This window comes from Eschscholzia californica, unplaced genomic scaffold (assembly GCF_041429995.1).
Source record: "Eschscholzia californica isolate CP2 unplaced genomic scaffold, dmEscCali1.0.p SCAF_3, whole genome shotgun sequence".
NCBI lineage: Eukaryota > Viridiplantae > Streptophyta > Magnoliopsida > Ranunculales > Papaveraceae > Eschscholzia > Eschscholzia californica.
In genome coordinates this window covers 55,272,727-55,293,246 of record NW_028238420.1, presented here as the reverse complement: position 1 = coordinate 55,293,246, position 20,520 = coordinate 55,272,727, and the positions used below count along the sequence as shown (strand labels likewise).

The 20,520-nt window shown below is 35.7% G+C and overlaps 3 protein-coding genes across 3 annotated transcripts; 2 read left to right on the top strand and 1 right to left on the bottom strand.

The window, feature by feature from the left end:
• Positions 1–1,598: 1,598 nt before the first annotated feature.
• On the top strand, positions 1,599–8,062 carry LOC147552050 (uncharacterized). Its single transcript, XM_086668870.1, has 7 exons — positions 1,599–4,614; positions 5,468–5,558; positions 5,663–5,820; positions 5,926–5,977; positions 6,103–6,185; positions 6,273–6,366; positions 6,929–8,062. Exons 1-7 carry the CDS (start codon positions 3,007–3,009, stop codon positions 7,546–7,548), a joined length of 2,706 nt encoding a protein of 901 aa, XP_086524996.1. The 5' UTR covers positions 1,599–3,006; the 3' UTR covers positions 7,549–8,062.
• A 2,739-nt stretch (positions 8,063–10,801) lies between these two features.
• LOC147552049 (protochlorophyllide reductase-like) lies at positions 10,802–13,854 on the top strand. The gene is made up of 5 exons (XM_086668869.1): positions 10,802–11,335; positions 11,459–11,539; positions 12,127–12,655; positions 13,073–13,431; positions 13,522–13,854. Exons 1-5 carry the CDS (start codon positions 11,282–11,284, stop codon positions 13,681–13,683), a joined length of 1,185 nt encoding a protein of 394 aa, XP_086524995.1. The 5' UTR covers positions 10,802–11,281; the 3' UTR covers positions 13,684–13,854.
• A 332-nt stretch (positions 13,855–14,186) lies between these two features.
• LOC147552048 (uncharacterized) lies at positions 14,187–20,185 on the bottom strand. Its single transcript, XM_086668868.1, has 18 exons — positions 19,538–20,185; positions 19,320–19,445; positions 19,114–19,239; positions 18,952–19,014; positions 18,198–18,305; positions 17,426–17,503; positions 16,562–16,654; positions 16,322–16,408; positions 16,069–16,170; positions 15,844–15,963; positions 15,697–15,759; positions 15,464–15,597; positions 15,280–15,361; positions 15,065–15,123; positions 14,881–14,932; positions 14,700–14,797; positions 14,544–14,613; positions 14,187–14,461 (listed from the first exon to the last, which is right to left on the bottom strand). The coding sequence occupies exons 1-18, from the start codon at positions 19,724–19,726 to the stop codon at positions 14,390–14,392; spliced, it is 1,722 nt and encodes a 573-aa protein (XP_086524994.1). The 5' UTR covers positions 19,727–20,185; the 3' UTR covers positions 14,187–14,389.
• Positions 20,186–20,520: the final 335 nt, after the last annotated feature.

Sequence of the window (20,520 nt, the reverse complement as noted above, 5' to 3'; positions counted from 1 at the left end):
TTTATTTTGTAGGAAACCTTCAAAGATAATATTCAACCCCAAATTTTGATTAGGGTATATTTTTCAATGACAATAACTCCCTATCAAACCCATAAGAAATTTTCATAGTCCTCAGAAAACAAATTCTCTTTGTCAACAAAAAAAAAACCAAAAAACAAATTCTCTTTATTTTGGAGAGTTGGGCGACGGTTGAGAGAGGATGAGTTCAGTTTTTGGCTTCTGGTCGTCGGATTGGTTTAAGTTAATTTGTGTACATTTGATAGAAACGATTCAGATGAATTCGTTCAGACAATGGAGATGTTTGGTTGGCTACTCACTTTTTTTTTTGAGAAATAGAATCTCGACTTTTTTTCTCTTAGAATTCGACTACGGTCTACGTTAATTTGTGTACATTTGATAGAAACGATTCAGATGAATTCGTTCAGGCATTGATGCATCGTGAAGATGTAATGAGCACGATAACCGCCTAATATAAACTGAGAATGAAAGAGGCTTAAAGCCCGACAACGAAGAGGCCTAAAGCCCGATAAATTATTACATTATTCATAGTCTAAATTACATAGGATAAATCTTGATGGCAACTGCTTCCACCGAGACTCGGTCCCACGACCTCATGGTCTTAAGAGGGGTGTCCAACCGTTACACCAAAAGGTGGTGGACTAGAATCTGGACTTGTAGAGTGTTGGAATTTATGTCAACACTATCAAGATCTGATTGGCTACTAGTTACATTATTACACACTTATATAAATAACTGTTAAGAACTGTTATAGTACTGTGGTAAAAGGGAGTGGGATAGTGCTGTTAGGAAAGATTTGATCGGCTGACCAAAATAACAACGAAAATTGCACGCACTGATATGGCAGTTAGCGGTTTGGCTGTTAAAGGTGGGTTCCAATTTATCTCTCAACACTTTGTTTGGTTTTATTTTCACTCATTTTGATCCTTTTCTTTTTTTCGAATAAATACTTTTTAATTCTTTTGACACGACTTATTCCTACTAGAATGAGTTGTGATGTTTTAATTTAACTTCCTAGAAATAGGAATAAAACACAAAAAGTTAAGTAAAACAATTTTGAAATTTTCTTTTTGTGATTAGGTCAAAAGCTTAATTTTTCAATTTTGACATGTTCGGTTTTATCTAGTCTTATGACTGAGTCAAATATTGAATGCGCTCTCCTTAAGACGTTATTCGTCCGACAACAGTTTTAAGTCGGATTGCTTATACGAATCCTTTCCAAGAATAAAACATAAAATTAATTGACTAATTTCTAAATGAAAATTGGATTGTATTTATAGAGATAATGATGACTACTAGAAGAGACATAATTCATAGATGAGAAATTTTGAAACACAAATTCTTTTAGTGATACAAATTCAAATTTAAGTTTCTCTTTTAGGAAGTTATGTCTAAAAAGGATGGGAAATTTTAAAACACAAAAAAGAAGTATATAGAAAACAAGATGAAAGGTTAGCCAACTACCACCCAACCAAAAACAACATAAGATGCATGTGTGTGCATTAGAAAACAGACAAGGAGAGAGAAAGTTGTAGAATTTAGCTTTTGCTTATTAGCTAGCTCACTTGACATTATTCATTGATTGGCTACTTATCTTTTTCTTTTAGTAAAGCAATAAAAATAGAATATTTTCATTTAAATATCATTTAACACCCCTAAATAATAGCCTGTCTTTCTTCAGTTTATCTTTCTAACATGGGCTAATTTCCATTTAGCCCCAAAAAGTAACCAACTCACCATTTGGCCCTATATATACTATCCTATTAACCGAATGTCAAGTCTAATCTTTTATTTCTAGTAAATACTTTTTCTCTCACTTTTCTAATTTTCTCTTTCATCCTTCAAATAAACACATACTCAACCGTACGTCCGTACGTCCGTCTATAGATAGTTCGATACCCCTAACTGGTCCACTTTCTTAAAGTATTTAGAAAATTCACATATGGAATATGAATTCAGGTTCTAATATATCTTCAAATGCAATTAAGTATATGTTCTAATAAATTATATGTTAGATAATCTACTTTCTACCAAAAACACGTGTTAATAATTACTATATTTTACTTTAAGTACATGACCAAGATTTCATCAAATTGTGGGAAAACGAGTCTAAAAGCATATTAAAGGGGTTAATGATTCAGCCTCGTACATAGAGCTATAAACCAACGATTTCCTATAAGAGCGATATCAGATTATTGTGGTAGGTTGATGTTTTCTACATGTTCTATTTTGGGAAAAATAAATTTCAAATTAAACGTATCTCAAGTTATATAGTAAATGTGTTATCCATTTGAATATCAGATAGTTTTTTTATATACCTAAAAAGTATCAGATACAGATATTGCAGTATCCATTCCGTGAAGCATTAGTTTACACCCCTACAAGAGAGGCATGACAAAATGAAAACTGATCAAATATATATAGGAGACCAAATAAACGAGTTAGTCACATATTGGGGGTTAAATAGGAATTAGTTCTTCCTACATTGACAGAATGGAATTGTTCACTGAAAACAACTTGTAATTAGATACTAGAGAGAGGAAGTTGAAACAGTAGTAATTAGTTTAAAGTAAATATTAGTAATAGTAATTAGTAGTAGATCTACTACTATAATAATAATACTACTAGTAATGGTTTTTAACTAGAAAACACAAAATGAAACCCCAGAAAACAAACATCTTTCTAACTTCTTAAACACACAATCAATCTTCTTCATAGGGTTTCGTTCTTCTTCTTTCTCTCTCTCTCTAGAAATTGAAACATCATCATCGGATCTCTCTCTCTCTCATTGTATTTCAAAATCCAATCCTTTTTCTTACTACTACTTACTAGTTTCTTTCGGATCTAAATTCTTGAATTTCGGTTTCCATAGATTTTGTTTCCCAATTTATCATTCGAGATTATGTCTCTTTCTTTCTCTCTCTAGAAAAAGAGAGAGATAGAGAGAGATAACGAAAGATTATGCCCTGAAGAAGAAGAAGAAGAAGAATGAGCAAACCAATAAAACGAGAAGAAGAAGAAGAAGAAGAGTGTTTTTACGAATCTCTTGATCGAATCCTTTCATCTTCTAATTCATCAACTTCTTCATCTGTTGTTGTTTCTGAAGATGAAGATTGGAGTAATAATAATAATAAGAATGTCACTGTTCCTAGATTTCCTGTTATTTTCAACAATGATGTTTGGTTTTCTGAACATTCTTCCATTGAAGAACGACGGAAGAGATTACTTCGTGATATGGGACTAATAACTTCTGATTCATCTCTTTCTCTCTCTAAAGATTTACTATTAGACTATCGAAGAAGATCTGTTCCTTCTGATCAATTTCAACAACAAAGTCAATCTCCAGTCAACTATACCAATTGTGCCGTCGCTCGATCCAAATCCGATACTTCTACTGCTAATACTGAAGATTGCAAATTATTATCTTGTCATCACTGTAATTCATCTATCTCTACTTCTTCTGTTCAATTTGTAAATAATAGTAATGGATCTTCTACTGTTAATGTTGATTCTTCCCTTAATAAACCCCCTTCTGGGAAATTGTCAAGGAAGATGGAAGATATTTCAAACATTGCCACAAAAAATATGAATTTATATGATCTTGATTCGGATTCTAATTTGATTTCGAATTCCTTGCCTGTTGTGGGTAATTCTAATGGAGGGGAATTCGATAATTTGAATGGTATTGATGATAAGGACCAGGACGTACAAGACCTAGATCAATCATGTTTGATTAAAAACTTGGATAATGGTAAAGAGTTTATTGTTAATGAGTTGAGAGAGGATGGTATGTGGAATAAAGTTAGGGAAGTTGGAACTGATAGACACTTGACTATGGAAGAATTTGAGATGTTCGTTGGGCATTCGCCTATTGTTCAAGAACTAATGAGAAGGGATAATGTTGAATTGGATGATAAGAAAGATGATTTGGACTTGAAAGAAAATGGAAATGGGAATGGTAATTGTGGGTCGAAAACGAAGAAGAAAGGAGGTTGGTTGAAGAGCATAAAGAATGTAGCTAGTTCAGTTACGGGTCAAAGGGAGAGGCGGATCAGCGATGAGAGGGATACTTCATCGGAAAAGAGTGGGAGGAGGTCAAGTTCTGCGACGGACGAAAGCCAAGATAGATCCTTTCATGGTCCTGAAAGGGTCAAGGTTCGTCAATATGGAAAATCATGTAAAGATCTAACATCGCTTTACAAGATTCAGGAGATTCAGGCCCATAATGGATCTATTTGGAGCATTAAATTTAGTTTGGATGGTAAGTTTCTTGCAAGTGCCGGTGAGGATTCTGTAATTCATGTATGGAAGGTAGTTGAATCGGATAGGAAGGGTGATTTAATGGAGAAAATGGAAGATAAGATTTCAAGTTTATACTTCTTGCCAAGTGGCTCTCCGGAACCATCTTTATTGTTGTCTAATATGGAAAACTCGATGGAGAGGAAGAGAAGAGGGAGGGCATCTCTTAGCCGGAAATCTATTAGCCTAGACCATGCTATGGTGCCAGAGAGTATCTTTGCACTTTCAGAAAAGCCGGTATGCTCTTTCCGTGGTCATGTCGATGATGTGCTGGATCTATCATGGTCCAAATCTCAGGTTAGTGACATGCCAATTTGTTAGTGTTTTTAGTCTTCCTTTCCTCTTTTTGTTTAGATAAATGATCATTACCATTAAAAGTTTAGCATCCTAATACGCGCCAACCTTGATTGATGATATACATAATTATACTTGTATCGGTTCTCTATGTATCTTCCGTGATGAAGTATCTTGGTTATCTCATTATGAACTTCAAATGTCTGTTTTGATTTAGATTATCTTTTTTTTTTTGTGGAAGTCGACTACGATCTACGTATGTCGTTACATTTGGCATTGATACATCAAAGATGTGATACGCTCAATAACTGCCCACTTGGACTTGAATTGGAGTTAAAACCCGGACTTACATATTGGACCCTAAGAAATGTGAGACAAACTTGAGTCACCTGGATGCTCGTCTAGTCGTCTGGTCTCAGTCAATTTTGAAATAGCTCGAGGGACTTGGAACTGTCTAGACTACAAGTGACCTATTGGAATGGTTTTGTTTACTCTCTTCACCAATACAAGTGATTTTAAGACTGTCAAACTCTTTCGTTAAGAAAAAAAAGTTCTACGTCAACTAGGCCTTTTGTGACGAAACCATAGATAAAGGTGCAATTCCAACTTCTTATGAATTCTGGGTTGGTACCAAAGTGGAGTCTGGAATTATACAGGTGATACCTGCATCCTTTTATCACCAATATAATCTGTATGTGAGTCCTATTATGCTTTCGCTATTTATCTGCTATTTAATCCTATCAAACTGAATAGTCCATTGAAATCATCATTCTAACCTCTCTCCTATTATATTTATTCTGTTCAATTTGTGTTTTGTCAAACATTTGAAGATAAATCTGACGGGCTTCCTTTTCAGTATTTGCTCTCATCTTCAATGGACAAAACAGTTAGACTCTGGCACATCGATAGTACTTCTTGCTTGAAAGTTTTCTCGCACAGTGATTATGGTAAGTTTTTGCCTTCCAAATTGTTTCTTACTTATGAAGCTTTCTCGTATTCATTTACTTGCTATATTCTTACATTTCAAAGTTCTGTATTTTTCTTGGCTCAGTCACTTGTATCCAGTTCAATCCTGTTGATGATAGGTATTTCATTAGTGGGTCACTAGATGCAAAGGTCCGCATATGGAGTATTCCGGATCGCCAAGTTGTCGACTGGAATGATCTAAACGAGATGGTGACTGCTGCTTGCTATACACCTGATGGCAAGGTATGTTCATGTTCTGTTATTCTTTTCTACTGACGATCAGAACTCGAGGTTGGTGTAGAATTTGTATAAATACGGCTGAAGTATTTCTGTTTGTTGATTTTGAAGGGTGCATTAGTTGGGACATACAAGGGGAACTGTCATATCTATAACACAATCGGTATGCCCCAATACGTTTACTATTTTGCTTCCTTGTCTTCTCTATATCTATTTTGTGGTTTTTGTATTTATTCTATGGTTACTTCTTTCCGCTGAAAAAGATGCATCTTTTCTATCCCTTTTCAGAAAATAAGTTGCTTGAGAAGACTCAAATCAACCTGCAAAACAAGAAGAAGAAGTCGCATCTCAAGAAAATCACTGGTTTCCAGGTAATAGACTACAACAACTTCACATACTCGTAATTGATTACTAATCTGGTTTTTACACTAATTTGGCTAATAAATTTTTTGAAACAGTTTGTCCCGAACAGTTCAAGGGAAGTGCTTGTTACGTCTGCAGATTCACGAATTCGGGTCATTGATGGTATTGATCTGGTTCACAAATTCAAAGGTATAGAGCCAACATACTCTAGTTTTTTCTGTGAATTAGGAAAGAAAATATATTGATTGGTCAAGTTCTTTTGACCCAACTCATTTTTCAGTAAGAGTGGATTGAGACATTAGTATCTGCCATAATTGAGCAATTTGAGCTCACAGCATATTAAAGTTATTCTATCAGAAACTGGAAAGCAAACCGATAAATTAATTGTATAAACCCATGAGCAAGTTCCAGCAATCTTCATCTGAGAGTCTGAGACTAGAAAAAACTTGAATAATTCTGATTTGTGGTTTTAAATGTAGATCACGAACTTGCAGTATTTCAGAAAAAAGAATAAAAGATCCATCCAAACCTTATTCATAACTGGAAGAAATACCTAAACTTAAGATCTCTAATGTTTGTAAGCAACTGTCAATTGTACTTAAGATATTGCGAGTAAGTTAACAGAAGTATTGAAATGAAAAAGCATATTGAATCTTCATTGAAACTCTCATTCTGTGTAGACACATACAATTATTGAGATGAAATTTTATCTGTTTTTTGGATTGATTTGATTTCTAATTTCCTATGGCAGGATTTCGCAACCCAAGCAGTCAAATCTCAGCATCTGTGACAGCTAATGGAGAGTACGTGATCTGTGCAAGCGAGAATTCCAATGTGTATGTGTGGAAAAATGAAGGTGAATCTAGACCAAGTAGAATTAAAGGAGTAACTGTTTCACAGTCATATGAACATTTCCATTGTCAAGATGTATCAGTAGCCATTCCTTGGCCTGGCTTAGTTAGCACCAAGGACGAAACTCTGGATGGAAATAGTCGACTCTGCAGTAGATCCCAGAGTGGAGCCGGTAGCCGGCCCAACGAAGTCTCCGTAAACAAAAATTCTACACCTTCTCTGGCTGACGAAGCTAATAAGAAAAGCCAAGACACACCATCACCATACAGATGCAATGAAAGCCCACACCACGGTACCATTGCCAGTGTAAGTAACAGTTACTTTTTTGATAAGTTATCGGCAACGTGGCCAGAGGAAAAACTGCTTCCAGCCCGCAGAAGTAGAAGACGTAATATCAGCATGGATTCTTCAAATGGGCTAAAGCGAGGTCACACTGCTTGGGGACCGGTGATTGTAACTGCTGGCCACAGAGGAGAAATCAGAACATTTCAAAATTTTGGATCCTCGGTTCGTTTTTAAGAGTGAAAACCTCAGAACCCAAGTAGCCTCTGACTACTTTCGGCTTTGTGTTCATGTATAAAGTGAGAAAGAGAAATTTTACCCTCCCTCAACGCTCGTCAGTACACGTAATTGGGTTTGTCAAACACTTGATGGTGAATGGATTGATGCTAAGCAGTTCAAGTGTAGATTAAAGACCACGGCGAAAGACTATTATATCTCTGCAATTTACAGTACAGTCGAGAGATGTAGTTTGGCGATGTTTATGATGAATTTGTACACGGAAGCAGAGAAGGGAGGATTAATTCAAGTCAGATTTCTCAACACCACCAAGGTTCTTTTGATTTCATTGTGACATGTAAGTATTACAAGTTTTTTGTTCAAAAATTTGATTTACACAACTAAAAAGGGAAGGAAAAAAAAGGGGTAGTTTTACACCATTTATCTAAATTCCATTAAACAAAAGATGGAAGTGGGTGATAAATTCATGTTCTTTTTGCAGTTATTATAAGTAAAGAGTGAAATATTTGCACCATTTCTCGTTATTTCTACCTTGAAGACTTATTTTTGTTATCTTCTTGTGGCGTCAATAAAGATTTTAGTTAAACAGAGGTAACTTCAAAGGGCGCCCCTCCAAGTGTTATTAGTACGTGTTACTAGTGCTCTAGTGCTCGGTAGCTTAACGCCCTTCGCCCCTTCCATTAGTCTTTTAAATTCAGTAGTTAGTGCTCCTCGAGCGAATTTTGGGAGCATAAGAGAAGGTGGCGTCAGTAATAATTGGAGGGATGCTTCTAAAATTACCCCTTTTTACTCACCGAAGATAGAAATTTTAACTTGTACCAATGATGGATATGTGTGTATATACAGTTTCCTCGCGGAGGATTGTATTGGTTGGTTAGTTTTAAACTGTCGACTAACCTTATTTCTTATGCGAGCGCTTTGTATGTACAAATCAGACAGTCATATGTCAAAATAAAACTATCCGGTTAAAAATGATAGTTTGTCATCCTTTGCTGTTTTCTTGACTGCTCTTGAAAATGGGGAAATGAAAACCTGATATCCTCTCAAGATGCCAATCCCAAGTTGGTGGAAAGGGGAAACCAGAAACAGTGGGGAGAAGAGAATGGGACAGGGTTGTGTGATACATAAGGTGGTCCAAGATAGATAATTGAAACCAACTAATCTTCACTTACCATCAAAAAAGAAATGAATGTAACTTGAGCTCTTGCATATTTAATCACCTCGGTATGACACGTGCCGGCCGTATCAAATTTCAAATTAAATTTGGGTGGAATTTTGTAAAACAATAGAAGAACATATTTTTGTATTAGTTTGAGGATAAGTTTGAAAAATATAATCTCAAGTAAGTTTGGGAGGTGTGATCTTAGCCATTAAATAAGATGGTGTATTCTGCAAGGAAAGAAAAAAAAAAAAAAAAGATACCATCCTCCCTTCTTATCTAAATGGTTATTCTTTCAACAAAAAAAAAAAAAAAAAAAAATCTAAATGGTTATCTTTTTCTTTTGTACTGAAAAATCACAAGGGATTGACAGATTGTTATATGTGATTTCACAAACGAAGGGGTATATATGGTACTGAAAAAAGTGGTTTTAGACTTCCCATCCATTGTGATTCTTTCCAATATTTTGCCACAAACTCACATTAGTCAAAATATTTGGACCAATCACGGTAATTATAAGGCCCAAAATGGGAAAGTTAAAGAGAATCAGGCCCAATACTAAATAATAATGAGGAAAAAACCCAGTAGGTAAAAATACAATTTTACCCTCTAAAATGAAATTTTCCGCCCAAATCAATGTCAAAAAAATTTTTGAACATTTCTGAACAATTATTGGTTTGCTCTCGACAATTTTGTAAATTTCTGAACAAATCTTAGTTTGTCTCAACAATTTGTAAATTTGTGAACAAATTCGTTTTTGCTTAGACATTGTTTTGCCAAAATATTTCGTATTTTTTTCTTTTGCATTTTACATAGACAAATTAACACAAACATTTTGGCTACAACATTTTTCAATTTGTCTTGTCAAAAAATAAATGGTTACCGCATTTTTTTTTTGCTTTCGACATAAATATAAAGACTAAAGCATTTTTTTTATTTGACCTTTACAAAAATTAAAATGTTATGCATATTATCCTTTGTATTTAACAAATCCGTTAACGAACAAATAATATTTTGACTAATACATTATATATGTTAAGAACATAATTATATATGACGCCAACATTTTATAATAAGTCGGGACATTATTATAGATATTGTCAACATTTTATAACAACACAATGATATATGTTGTCAACATATAAGGGTAAAAATGGAATTATGAAAAAATTATGTTGTATTGTTAACAACATAATTACATATCTTGTACATTTTGAAAAATGTTCAAAAAATTATTTTTTAGTGGGTTTTTTTCTTATTAGGGTCTAGATTTTTGGGGTTTTCACTCATTTTTTCTTTATTTTTTGCCCAAGCAAAGGTAATTGCTCCTTTCGTGATATAAATGGAATTTGGAACTATCTTTTCAAAAATGAAAAACTATAGACTTTTTTTTTCTTCTTAGGAGGTGCAGATTACCTTTATTTGTATAAATTTTTTAGATTTAATATTATTCATGTTGGAGTAGAACAGAGAGACAAGGACAAGGATGGTGGTTTGGGTAACGGTTTCTTCATCATCAATCTCCGTAACACTAAAAGAGTTCTTCTCGGATCAAAGATGATGGATCCGTCGTAACAATTTCTTGATCACCAACTTCTTGATCACCATGGTTGAGTGATGTTCTTGATGCAACCGTCATGCGTCTCTACTTGGTTCAATCTTCTTCATTAGTATAATTATGTTCACGACCTTTAGGGTCTCTTTCGTGATCTTTAGGATCTTTAATTTGTGTCATTTAGGGTATTTTTATTTTATTTTTGCAATATTATACTCCTTTCTCTTCATGTTGTCTTTACTATTGTGAGTTTCATATTGTTATTTACTTTAGTAAATCCATATAGTACTCAAAGGAGTCAAAACAATCAAAGTCATGTAACATGTTGGATCGTATTCCTTATATGAATAAATTCTGATTCATCTCAAAAAAAATTTGTTTATTCTTTTCTTCATTACTAATTTCTTTAAGATTTTTCAGGGACAATTTCTGTAAATTTAGCTGAACCATATTTCTTGGTTGGTTAGTTGATTTGGAGTTGTTTTGAGTTTCTAATGAATATGAAGAATGTTAAAACTTTCCATTTCCAAGATCTATTTGCCAACACATGATAGGTAAGCATGAAGAGCTCAACCTTTTTCATCATAATATGAACCCTAAATTGGATAGGAAAAGGTTAAATTCCTTCCCCACTCTCCACCCATGTCAAGAAAAATAGCAAATACCCTAATATGCCACATTTAGTGTAAGGCCCTACAAAAAAGGTGGAGCCTAAACTGCAGGAACCCAAAAGTGCAGGGATCAAAATACTCCAAAAAAACAACCAAAAATATCAGAAGAAATCTGAAAGACAGCATTCTATTGGTTGAGTCCTGCTGACATGGCAGTTTTCATCAACCAATTACTATCTTATCTTCTTCAGCAAAAAAAACATACTAAAATCTATCTCCAAAACAACAACTTGTTCAAATAAAAATCACTAGAATCTTCTCAAATTGTCATCACTAATTCACCAAGTTCATATTGGGTGAAAAACCCAAGTTGAAGTTGATTTGTATTCTTCCAATTTCAACCTAAAAATGGCTCTTCAAACTACTTCAATCCTTCCTTCTGGTCTTTCTCTTCACAAGGAGGTCTGTTTTAACTCATAGGGTTTTATTATGTATCATATTAATTGGGTTGTGTACTTTCAATTCTCTCTATAGACTGGAGTCTCTTTCTTGTACATTGTTTTGATATTTATTGGTTTATGGCAGGGGAAATCAAATGGTTTCTGTGGAATTTCATTCTCTGACCATCTCAAGACTGACTTCAATTCTCAAGTCATAAGGAGCAAGGTACAAGAATGATTTTAGTTCATTTGTTGTAACTTCAAGTTTTAGCTTTTATGAATGAGTAAAATATGATGGGAAGAGTGTTCTGTCGCCGAAAGGCCCCTAGAGTCCTAAATCTTGTAAGCGCGTGCCTTTTTTCACGCGACAATGTATGTACACTAAGGTTAGTGCGATAGGGCGAAGTGGGACATGTTCGACCTCACGTCTAACCAGCGTCAGGTCGAACGAGCCCCCCAGTTCTCGTTTGAGTGAAGACCTTCACTTCGGTTTGCTTTTCTTGACACAGATTTTGTTTTTGAGATGGTTTAACCATTTTCTCAAAGTCACTCAAGAAAATGAAGGTTAATTTTTCGGTTGAAAACGGGAAGATTTGAACCCTAGTCTCTCTAGGCATGACCAGTCAACCGAAACGAGTTTCAGATGGAGGCTTATTTCGTCTCTTCTTTGTTGAAAGATATAAAAAATGAGGCAGACCAAAACATATTATCGTAAGAAGCATGTCGCATTCTGCTCGTCTGATTGAGCTTGAATTTCGCGGTTTTTTGTTTTTCGTTTTATAAAATAGTTGTACGGATGAACTAAAAATGCAGAGAATCAACTACTTATCAGTTGGAGTAATCAAATCTCAAGCAGCAGTTACATCTCCAGGAGTGAATCAAGCTAACCAAGAAGGCAAAAAAACTCTAAGAAAAGGAAGTGTAATAATAACAGGAGCTTCATCAGGACTAGGTCTTGCCACAGCCAAAGCTCTAGCTGATACAGGAAAATGGCATGTAATAATGGCTTGTAGAGATTTTCTCAAGGCCCAAAGAGCAGCAAAATCAGTAGGAATTGACAAAGAAAACTATACAGTTATGCATCTCGACCTCTCGTCCCTTGATAGTGTCAGGCAGTTTGTTGATAATTTCAGGCGGTCCGGTAGACCTCTTGATGTACTTGTTTGTAATGCAGCTGTTTATCAACCCACAGCCAAAGAACCAACCTTCACTGCTGATGGGTTTGAACTTAGTGTGGGTACTAACCATCTTGGACACTTTTTGCTGGCCCGGTTACTCGTTGATGACTTGAACAAATCGGATTACCCATCAAAACGTCTCATTATCGTTGGCTCAATAACAGGTTAGCAAAATCAACTAAAACTATAAAAGAAATGTATGTTTATTAAGTCTAAAATGCGAATAATGTGACTATGGCATTATCCTATAGGACCTATACCGACTAGGCACTAGAATTTGTGAAGTAGATAAATCTTGGGCCTTGCAAAGCAGTTTTCAAGGAGCGCTAGGCCCTAAGTGATCTATGGTATCAGAACCAGAGTTTTAGGGTGGATCGGGACTTAGTAACTCACCTGTGTGGCTGTGTAGAGAAGGAGTAGAGTAACTCTAGACCTAGCGATCTCAGCACTATAATACGCCTGGGCACTAAAATTTGTGAAGTAGATAAGTCCTGGGCAATTCTTTCCTTGTAAGTCGGTTTTCAAGGAGAGTTAGTGCTCTAACAGCAAGAAACGTGGTACCTTTTTTATGTCTGGTTTAGGAAACACAAACACGTTAGCCGGGAATGTACCACCAAAGGCGAATCTTGGCGATCTAAGAGGACTAGCAGGAGGTTTAAGTGGGTTAAACAGTTCAGTAATGATTGACGGAGGTGAATATGATGGTGCCAAAGCATACAAAGACAGTAAAGTATGTAACATGCTAACTATGCAAGAATTTCATCGACGTTACCACGAGGAAACAGGAATTACCTTCGCCTCTCTCTACCCGGGTTGTATCGCCACAACGGGCTTGTTTAGAGAACACATTCCATTGTTCAGATTACTCTTCCCTCCTTTCCAAAAGTACATCACTAAAGGATATGTTTCGGAGGAAGAAGCTGGGAAAAGACTAGCTCAGGTAAGGACATAGAAGATTAGAGATTGTAGTTAAAGTTGTTTGAAGAAAAGAAAGAAACCAAGTAGTTTTTTTGGGGTTTTTTGGTTTCAGGTAGTAGGAGAGCCAAGTTTGACGAAATCGGGTGTTTACTGGAGCTGGAATAAGACGTCTGCTAGTTTCGAGAATCAGTTATCAGAGGAAGCTAGTGACGCAGAGAAAGCTCGGAAACTGTGGGAAGTAAGCGAGAAGCTTGTAGGTTTGGCAAGTAACTGAGAAAAGTCTGTTGCAGAGGATAAGTATGATGATTGCTGGGAAGATGAAGAAAACATGTGTCTTATGACATTGATAGTGGTAGTTTTTTTCATGTGCAATTTTCGCTTGTAGAATAAGAAAGGTTTTGAGTACAGTAAGTCAATAACAGGATCTTTTAGTCTTTACTTCAAATTTTCCCTGCCAGCTCTTTCTAAAGTGGTTTGAGTTTTTCCTTTTTTTCAATGTTAGACCTCAAATCCAATCGTAAATTCTATTTTTGGCTAACTCGTCTGAGGGAATAACCCACAAATGACCCGGACTCGTTTCAAAATAGTTTGTCTCATAGCATAGTCTAAAATAAAGAACCCATGATTAGAAATGGCCTTAGATGACCATTGTGCTCTGAGTAGAACGAGTCAAACTCAGACGACTAAGATTCAGACAAGTCAGAGTGGAGTGCGTTAAAATTCAGACGCAAAGAAAAAAACACCAAAGTAAATTAGAGAGAGAGAGAGAAAGTCAAATTGTCACTGAAATTCATGAAAGGTTTTCATAGAGACCTTTAATGATGCAATGGGTATATAGATTTGATTCATTAGTTACTACAGCACCATTCTGGTCACTCTAAACTTAGAAACCTAAAAAGCAGTAACCCTATAAGAGAAAAAGACTCTCAAGAGATATTCATATACTGCGAAATACCAAGTACAGATTACAAATATCACAACTAAAACTTGAAATCTTTCTTCTTCGACTTCCCATCCTTCTCGTTCATTTTCCGCTTTCTCTTCTTCTCATTCTGCACAGATTTCATTTCCATTATAAATAACTTAATCATACAACTACACCATAACATATAAATTTATTTCTTGCTAACATACCTCAGCCACCATATCACTGAAATCTTCACGTTGACTACGCAGCTTCTCCTCCTCCCTTGCTTCTTCATACCTGCACCACCATATTCAATTTCAACACGCTATTCTCGAAAAAAATTACAATGTTTGTCAAGATTCTCGTTTAGGAGTGTTTCTTACTTGGCAGCTAATACATTGTCCAAATCCAGACCTTCCAACTCTTCAGGTTTCAAAGTTACATCTACTTTGTCTGCCTTCTGGCCTTTAAGAAGATCAACCTATACCAGACAAATAAAAAGTTTACCAAATGTTTGTAAGATAGTAGAAATTTAATACGTATTTCTAAGATAAAGATCCTTACCCTCTTAGCAGCTGCTGCTTTATCTTGTTGGGCACTACCCCCAAGCACGTATCTGCTCGAGAAACCAAGAAGAAAGAATGATTTGTAAAATAGATAAAATTGTAAATGACTTTCGAAATAGATTTCCTCTTTCTAGATAGATATTACAATGATGGAGTATGCAGACAAAAAACAAAATACATACGTATGCGTTGTTCCAAGCAAGGTTCCAGGTGCAAGTTTTTCTTCTTTCTCTTCCAGCACCTATATAAAAGAGTTAACAAAAGTAAGCACAAGGTGGGATCCCATAATACGAACAGAAGCAATATATTTATAGGATAGAGAGAGAGAGAGAGAGAGAGAGAGAGAGAGAGAGAGAGAGAGAGAGAGAGAGAGAGTAGGGAAGATTTATTCACTAACTTGATATAGAGGCCTCTCAGGTTCTTTCCTCTGTTGCTTTCGGAGGTCAATAACATCAGGCGTCTCAACTCCGGTAGGTGTACTGAACAAAGAAAAAGGTATCAATTACAATTAGCACAACTTTTCCCTCTCTGAGCCCAGTTTATATAACAATTTGTGGACAAAGTGAGATTCGCGAAATAACCTAGAAAGACTGTCGACAGATTGAATGCCATCTTCATCAATCTCCTCATCCTCGACCTCTTCTTCCTCTTCCTCTTCTTCCTCCTCTTCTTCCTCCAAATCACCCCAATGCTTGCTCCTATCAATGGGTTCGTCCTAATTCATACAAATAAATCAATACAAATATAGTTGTTATCTGAGAGAAAATATTAGGAAAAATTTGGAATACGAGGGGCAAAAGAAAAAAGAACTAACATCGTAATTAAGTTGTTCTTGCTGTTGCACTCCAAAGACATCTCCATACAATGGTCGTCCATACTAAAACAATCAGAACAGAAATGAAGGTCCATTAATGAATACTTGTGGTTAAAAAGATGCGGGAACATGGAAAACAAGACTTACTTCGTCCACAGGAGGTTTACCCCAACCTCCAGGATGATAGCCAAAGCTTGCCCCATGTGGGATAGGAGCATTTAAGCCAGGAATTTTCAGATGAGGATAAGATGGAGGTGGACCATATCTCTGTTTGAAAATATTTTGTCAATTAACAAGTTAATACTAACAAGAAGTTATAAAACCATAAAATTGTCAAACACAATCATGAGATGTTATAAATGGAATAGTAACCTGCATATTAATGAGCCAGGGGGGAGGTGCACCCTCGGGCATGCCAAGAGCTTCTTTAAGCTCATGAGAAAGCATACCTGGTTTCATTTCTCGTAGTTTAACCTGGTTAAGCAACAAATAACTGGTTTCAGTTCATGCATTTGATTTTATGTAAAACAGATTACGGAACTCAGTAAATGGACTACTACTGCGTGGATATGAAATTTTAGATTAAAAACTAAAATAGCCAAAGTTAGAAATTCAAAATTTTTACCTCAAACTCTTTGCCCTCATGATATAAATCACCATGACTAGTCAACTTGGGCTTTGTCTGATGTTTGAAGAACGCGTCATGGAGAACCTGTAAATGAGAACCATATACTTGAATGAGATATTATGATTAAATTGGTACTACATTCACGTGAATCAATGAAGTGGGTAACATGCAACAGCTCGTCAGGGGGATAATGATCCCGTCAGTGAAGTGGATAATATGCACAGAGAAGGCAAAAACCTGATAATCAATGTCCATCTTCCCCGTCTTTGGTTGCATCCTCTCGCGTTGCTTCTGCTTCAACTTTTTATTGTCCTCTTTCTCGATATATGCCTACATAAGACGCATTGAACATACACAGAAAATATCATACTAGTGGCGCTGGCATTTCCTAAACACAATTAGGTAACATTTCATTGAAACTTAGTCAGCACTAAATTATCCATGTAGCCATACCATCGGCTTATTAGGCTAACTGTTAACATTCAAAATTTTAGATGATAAATTAAGAATAATTAAGTACACTAAGTTGGATTCTGATAATTGTTCTTATTGATTGACGATTTCAGAAGTATACTGTCACAAGTCAGTCTTACAGGAATACAAGCTAAGGTAAGAAGCTACAAAAAAAGAAATAACCAAGTTCACCCAAAAGATCATCAAATAGGGATAAGAGGGACCTCGTGTCATTTTACTAACTAATAAAAATGTTGAAAATAGGTTGTAGTCCTTCACTGATTGGACAAGTGGAACCAATCTCTAGACAACACAAACCTCTAGCTCCTGAAAAGGGAAGAGTAACTACTTTCGCAAAGGTTTTTATCAGCTTACACGAAAACATATCTCTCTTATCAGATACAACAAGTTCCTTGCTGCATTTTTTGTAAAATATTGTAAGAACTGATTTATATGCAGGTTTCTAACTTGATTTAAAAATAGAGAATCTCTAAAGGTAAAGTTGTTTTTCATCACATTTTTCTGTGACTGTCCCAATTTGCAACTCCGTTGTTGAAGCACTAATCAGCTAAGTAATCGCTTAACCATCAAAATACTTAGTTGGGAACATTTCAAACTTGCGAATGCATATAAAAGAAAAAGTTTTACCTGTCTAATTTTCTCAATTCCAGTTGCAGCTATAAAATCAGGGAGCTGAAAAGGTTGTTTCTCAATTCCTCGTTTTCCCTACAAATAAATTAACGATGGATCAGGTCACATGCTTCAATCTTAATTAGAAAATAATAAAGCCACAAATGAGACTAAATATTTCAATTAGTGGCCTGGAGTATCTGCAATAAAAAGAATAAGTTCAGTCCAAGTATTGCACATAAGAAAATGCAGAGTAAATGCATAGTACTATAGTAGTATCATCACTTATTCATTTGTAACCCAGACGGCCAGTCACTCAAAATGGGACTTAGGACTAACTAACCTAGGGACTTAGGTTCTGTCACGATTAGAATTATATACAACCCCAGCCCACCCTAACAAGTATGTTGAAATAAGAAACAACTCAAAGATCCCCTGTAGTGTATACCACCGAGTCCTAGCTCCTTGAATGTTACGGCCATTCCCCTGCAAGAACCATATATACATATAAGAGGTACGAAACCTTGTTGCTTTTATCTTCTCTCAAGTCTCACCGTCTTACATGAACCCCTCTTAAAGACTGTAATCTTACTAAATATGCCCAAACGAACATGCAGTTAAATTTTCTGAGAAGGTAATGCTAAACTAATAAGTATCCAGTGATATATGGTATGAGGAGAGATGGCAGAGATAAAGTACAAATGTTACAAATAGCACTACCATTTCCCATCTAGCCATCTAAGTCTAAATACAAAGACCTCAACTTTATGAAACATATTCACCAAATTACCTGTAAGAATTTCCTCTTCTGAGACCAATGCCTTGGCACAGGAACAGTATTCCGGTAAGATTTCAGATACACTAACAACTTTGGGTCAGCAGCTGTTGCATCCCACACCTAAATAACATAAATTACATCATCAATGTAAAAAAAAAGGAAAGTAAATCATGTAAGACCATTACTTAGTATGTTGTAGTAACAGTTTAATAAGGAAAACAAACTACTCAAAGAAAACTACAATTTCGGCGTATGCTTTTACAAAAAAAAAAATTAACTTGTTCTTTCTGCTGTCAGTGCAAGAGAGCTATTTTGGGAACAAAAAACAATAGAAGAAGAGAAATACTACAGAATTTTAATGCGATAACATTGTCAAAATGCTCAGCTATACTCATGTTATCCTACGAACTTGAATATACATGTCACTCAAATATGAAGCCAAAAACCAATACTCGACTAACATGTGAAGCAGTTCCTCATCAACCTTTGAGAAAAAAATGTTTCCCAGCATTTCAAGAGGTTCAAGGACGACTATCCTCTATCAAATTTCACCAATCCACTACAGACTAAAAATTAACACTATCTGGTGACTGTAAATTGGATCTTCAGTAAACTCAAGACTCTACATGCTTTCTAACTTCGGCTTTTGAGAAACCAACTTCTACAGTTCTACCATTATAGAGCAAACTTCACTAATCAAATGATGACAACAAAAGGGTTTAAAAGTACGAGAAAAAACAAATTAGGGTTCACTAATAAACAATACCTCAACCACATCAGGTCTTGAGCATATTTGTTTAAGTTCAGCGATCTTCATTCTGCGTTGAAGCTGAGAAAAATACAACATAAATCATGAACATTTCTAGAACATGTAAATAGAATTATAGAAAAACATTTATATTAACAATAGAACATCATGTAGTAAAACCTTTTTCTTCTTATTTGAGACTCCGCCTTTCTCCTTCTGGTTATCATCTTGCTCTTCTTCATCTGAATCAGAATCATCTTTCTTCTTTGCTGCAATTATATCAGCTTCATCCTTCTTATCATCAACCTACAACCCCAAAATAAGTTCAAAAACCTAATCTAAAATAAGAGAAATGTCGATGTGAATTGTGAACTGTTCTTTATTACCTCAAGACCAGCAGCAGCAACTTCACTGAAGTTGAACTTCTCAAAAACCTTTTTAAATTCGTCAAGCAAATCATCCCCTAAATCAGCCTTCTCAGGGACATATTCGATCTCAACTTGTTCCACATGCTATCAAATTCAAAAGGCTCGAATTAGGTTTTCATCCAAAACCAGATATACAAGAAACTAGAGCGAGAGCGAGAGCGAGAGAGAGAGAGAACCTGTTGAGGATCGGAGTTCTCATTTGCGTCGTCACTGTCATTGTCGGTTTGATTGATGTTATTGTTATTATCGTGATTCTTATTCTTCTTCTGCTTTCGTCTACGTCGACGCCCGTCGTTCTTGCGGGGTTTCTTGTTCTTGATGCCATTAGCGATAACACTACTAGGGTTTTCAATCTCGGCACCCATCTCCACAGTCTCCAAATGAAACCAGTAAATTCTAGAGAGAGAGTCCTTTTCACTCACCCGCCTTCGATTCTTTGTCAAAGACTCCAAATTCTCCCCCAAACGTGAGATGGGAATTGGGAGGATAGATAACACCAAATATCCGTTCGCCCCTATTATATGAACGACCTTGCCTGCGACCTCCTTAAGTCTTTCTGTGCAGTGGTTGGACGCCCAAGTCTATGAGGTCGTCAAATCGAGTCTCGGTGGAAGCAGTTTGTCATCAAAATTTATCTCATGTAAATTAGACTATGAATAAAGTAAAATTATATAATACTTTGTCGGATTTTAGGCCTCTTTCGTTCGTGTTTAAATTAGGCGGTTATCGTGCTTATTACACGCTTGTAACGACTAACGTTGATCGTAGTCGAATTCTCAACAACAACAAAAACACTAAATTGACATGAACATCTAAGTGTTTTTTCTCCCTCTTCCATCACTATCTTCGTGGGTTACTAATAGAAAGAGGAATGTTTGCAGTAGAGAGAGAAGTGAGATTTTGTAAAGAAAAAATCTAGGCAAACTTGAGAAATTTTTTGGCGTGAATACACTACTTGGTCATAACAAACAAACCAAGTGTATAGTGTGTATTGTTATGAGATGTTGCGGACTAACTTTTTGGGTTGCTGATAGTATCTGCTATGGCACTTCTAGGTCTTCAAAATTTTTAAAGGCTTCATCATAGAAAACTGCTTAACCTCTTAAGAGGAGCACCGTAATTTGTCTCATCGGTGTTGTGAGATTGATTACCACAGGGA